The following is a 4,305-nucleotide window of genomic DNA, read 5'->3' on the forward strand; positions in this document are numbered from 1 at the left end:
ATTAATGGGAAAATGTTAACAATTATTTTTAACATGTATCAAGGCATTAAGTCAAATATATCTTTTAATGGTGAATGTTCTGGTTATTTTCCATGTGAAAATGGTTTGAGACAAGGAGAAAATCTATCTCCCTTTTTATTCAGTCTGTACTTGAACGATCTAGAAGAGTTTATGGTCCAAAATAACGTTCAGGGTTTGACAAACCTTAGTACTAAATTAGAAAATAATCTACATGTATACATAAAGCTTTTTATTTTACTATATGCTGATGATACACTACTTTTCTCGGACTGTCCAGTTGACTTGCAACTACAATTAAATGTATTCAGTGAATACTGTAAACAGTGGAAATTAAAGGTTAATATAGGAAAAACCAAATGTGTAGTGTTTAGTAAAGGACGTAAGAACAATAGAAATGTATTTTTATTTAATAATGAGGTGATAGAGTTAGTGGACAATTTTACCTATTTGGGTACGGCATTTAGTCGAACTGCTTCATTCAATGAAACGAAAAATTACAATATTAAAAAGGCTACTATAGCAATGTATGACGTTATAAATAAAGGTAGACTACATAATTTATCAGTTCATTGTATATATGATTTATTTGACAAGATTATAAAACCCATACTGTTGTATGGTTGTGAAGTTTGGGGGTTTTCTGACCTTAAAGTAATTGAACGTGTACATTTACAGTTCTGTAAATTATTACTAGGGTTAAAAAGTAGCACCCCTAATTATATGGTATATGGAGAACTAGGTACTAGTCCACTTGAAATAACAGTAGAAACAAGAATAATATCATATTGGTCACAATTGACTCATTCTAAAGGAAATAAAATTAATATTATATGGTATCAATTTCTTTGCCATCAACATAATGTTGATGATAAACTGGTTCCATATATAAGCTTTATTAAACGTATTTTAAATGAATGTGGTATGAGTTACCTATGGAATGTCCAATATACTTCAGAATGTAATATCACATGGCTAAAGCATGTTATTAAACAAAAAGTGTACGACCAGTACTTACAGAAATGGCAGAGTGATGTACATTTGTCATCAAAAGCTACATGTTATAGGATTTTTAAAAATAATTGTCATTTTGAAAATTACTTTGACATTTTAAGTGATACAGATAGAGTTACATTTTGTAAATTTAAGACTACTAATCACAAATTCATTGTTGAAACCGGCATAATATAGAGTATAATGAAAGAAAATGTCCACACTGTAACAGTCAGCAAATTGGTGACGAATTCCATTACTTGCTTGAGTGTCCGTCACTATCTGGGTTTCGAATTTTATATATAGACAAATATTTTTGGACGAGACCAAATGTAATTAAGTTTTATGAATTGATGAATACTACTAACATAAAAACACTGAAGAAACTTTGTACTTTTATTAGAATAATTAATAATGATATTTGACCTCATCTATATAAATGTGTATATATTATGAAACAGTACTGTGTACTACCGACTACGAACACTACAATTACTATATATTATATTGTAAATATGTTTCTCTATACATTGTGTTGTGAAAGAGAATAATGTTGAATTGAATTGTGTGACTTCAGTTTGATATTTTTATCTGTTATGTTTTAATACAAACACTTCCTCGGCTATCATACAGAATCGTTTTTTAACTCAACTTTGTAGACATAAAAAGGGTCTGTAGACAAGGGGATCCGGTATCATCTTACTTATTTCTTTTGGTAGTTGAAATATTAGCTATCATGGTAAAAAAACAATAAAAAAACTTTAGGGCATAAACATAAATAACAAAGAACACGGGCTCTCACAGTTCGCTGATGACACATCCGTTATTTTAAATGGCACAACATCTTTATATGATATAAATATGCTAAAATATCAGGGTTAAAAGTAAATACTGAAAAAAACTAAAATGGGGAACGACCAAATTTGACTTTCTTGGGATCGATTTCTCTGTCAATTTAGAAGACATGGTTACTGTAAATTTCAACAAAATTATTAGTATTATAGATGGCAAGTTACACCAATGGTCAAGAAGAATTTTAACACCTATAAGGAGATTAACTGTTCTTAAATCTCTTATCATTGCAAAAATGAATCACCTGTTTATATCTCTCCCTAAGTAAAGACATAATTCAATCATTGAACAAAAACAAAATGTCTAGCAATCACCAATTGATAGAATAAAACGCTCAACAATTGTTCAAGACTATAGTGAGGGTGGACTCAAAATGATTGATTTAGAAAACTTTATATAAAACTAGCATTCAATGGGTCACTTTCAGACTTCTTTCAAGAATACTTCCACTTAATCATTATTTGAAAATAATTGGAATCAAACAATGTGATTTTATGTAATTTATGCCAAGAAAGCAAACAAACTATAGAACATCTTTTTTTAACAGTGTCAAATAACAAATAACTTCTGGCAAGACATACGTAGATGGATATACTTAAAAACTGACCAAACATTCGAAATAAAGGAAGATATTATTTTAGCTCCAGAAAGGTTTACTGTTTATATTTATGTTTAATAATGGCTATCTTTTAGTGCTGTATTAAATGTGTATTACTGTTATATGTAGGAATAGAAACTGTATTTTATTGCTGACATTAGTATCAATGTGGCTTAAATTAAGGAATTTTGTTTTTCATATAATGTTATGTTATTTTTCTTTTTCATATAATGTAAAAATTAATATTAAATGATTATTTTCTATTACTTAGTTCTGTGTTAAATGTGTATTACAGTTATATGTAGGAAATAAAAACTTGTTATCCATTTTATTATTGACTTTAGTATCATATCTACAAAATCAGTTGACATTCTTAGTTGAAACAGGCTATAACTAAACTTCAAAGGATTTCCTATATAAACACCTTCCTTTCAATTCTCCAGAGTTGGTGTTCGGGGAATGAGCCATTTAACCAACGCGTGTTAATATGCTTAATCAAAGATAAGCAGTATTGTCTAAACAGGTTTGATCAAATATCAACGTTGTTGTGTAAATTNTAACCAACGCGTGTTAATATGCTTAATCAAAGATAAGCAGTATTGTCTAAACAGGTTTGATCAAATATCAACGTTGTTGTGTAAATTAGCTTGATCCAATATCAATGTTATTGCGCAAATCGATTTGATTACACACCAAAGTTATTAAGTAAATCTATTTGATCAAAATTCAATGTTTTTGTGTTATTACACTTAAATCAAAGATCACGGTTATTGTTATTGTGCTAAACTAAGGTGAACGTAATTGAGTAAATCCGTTCGATCAAGGATCAATATGAACGTGTAAATCTATTAAATGTGCACACAAAAGTGAAATGTCTTACCTTGTTCGTTTGAATGAATTATTTGGTTACGACTTCCTATAATGACTTGACTAAACTCCACTCCTACTGCTGTCCCCATAGGTGCTGTTATAACCCATTTACAGGAGGTACTACAACAGTAATATATATATATTTCATACCGGTACAGTGTACAGTGACCGGGACTATAATATAAAGGTACGGAGTACTACATACTTCATACCGATACATTGACCGGGATTATAATATAAAGGTACAGAGTACTACATACTTCATACCGATACAGTGTACGGTGACCGGGACTATAATATAAAGGTACGGAATACTACATAATTCATACCGATACGGTGTGCAGTGACCGGGATTATAATATAAAGGTACGGAGTTCTACATACTTCATACCGATACAGTGACCGGGACTATAATATAAAGGTACGGAGTACTACATACTCCATACCGATACAGTGTACACTGACCGGAACTATAATATAAAGGTACGGAGTACTACATAATTACTACCGATACAGTGACCGGGACTATAATATAAAGGTACGGAGTACGACATACTTCATACCGATGCAGTGTACAGTGACCGGGACTATAATATAAAGGAACGGAGTACGACATACTTCACACCGATACAGTGACAGACTATAAAATAAAGGTACGGAGTACTACATACTTCATGCCGATACAGTGTACAGTGACCGGGACTATAATATAAAGGAACGGAGTACGACATACTTCACACCGATACAGTGACAGACTATAATATAAAGGTACGGGGTACTACATACTTCATACCGATACAGTGTACACTGACCGGAACTATAATATAAAGGTACGGAGTACTACATACTTAATACCGATACAGTGTACAGTGACCGGGACTATAATATAAAGGTACGGAGTACGACATACTTCACACCGATACAGTGACAGACTATAATATAAAGGTACGGAGTACTACATACTTCATACCGAT

At 31.3% G+C, this 4,305-nt stretch overlaps 1 protein-coding gene across 1 annotated transcript in view; it reads right to left on the minus strand.

Annotated features, from left to right (window-relative positions):
* The window catches only part of LOC110463010 (dorsal-ventral patterning tolloid-like protein 1), a gene marked incomplete at its 3' end in the record, with an annotated part of 39,107 nt that overhangs the window by 27,124 nt on the left and 7,678 nt on the right, over window positions 1-4,305 (minus strand). Inside the window, exon 4 of the mRNA XM_021517323.1 lies at window positions 3,342-3,451. Within this exon, the coding sequence (XP_021372998.1) occupies window positions 3,342-3,451 (110 nt within the window). The remainder of the gene's footprint in view (window positions 1-3,341; window positions 3,452-4,305) is intronic.

The sequence above is a fragment of the Mizuhopecten yessoensis genome, unplaced genomic scaffold (genome assembly GCF_002113885.1).
Source record: "Mizuhopecten yessoensis strain PY_sf001 unplaced genomic scaffold, ASM211388v2 scaffold10853, whole genome shotgun sequence".
NCBI lineage: Eukaryota > Metazoa > Mollusca > Bivalvia > Pectinida > Pectinidae > Mizuhopecten > Mizuhopecten yessoensis.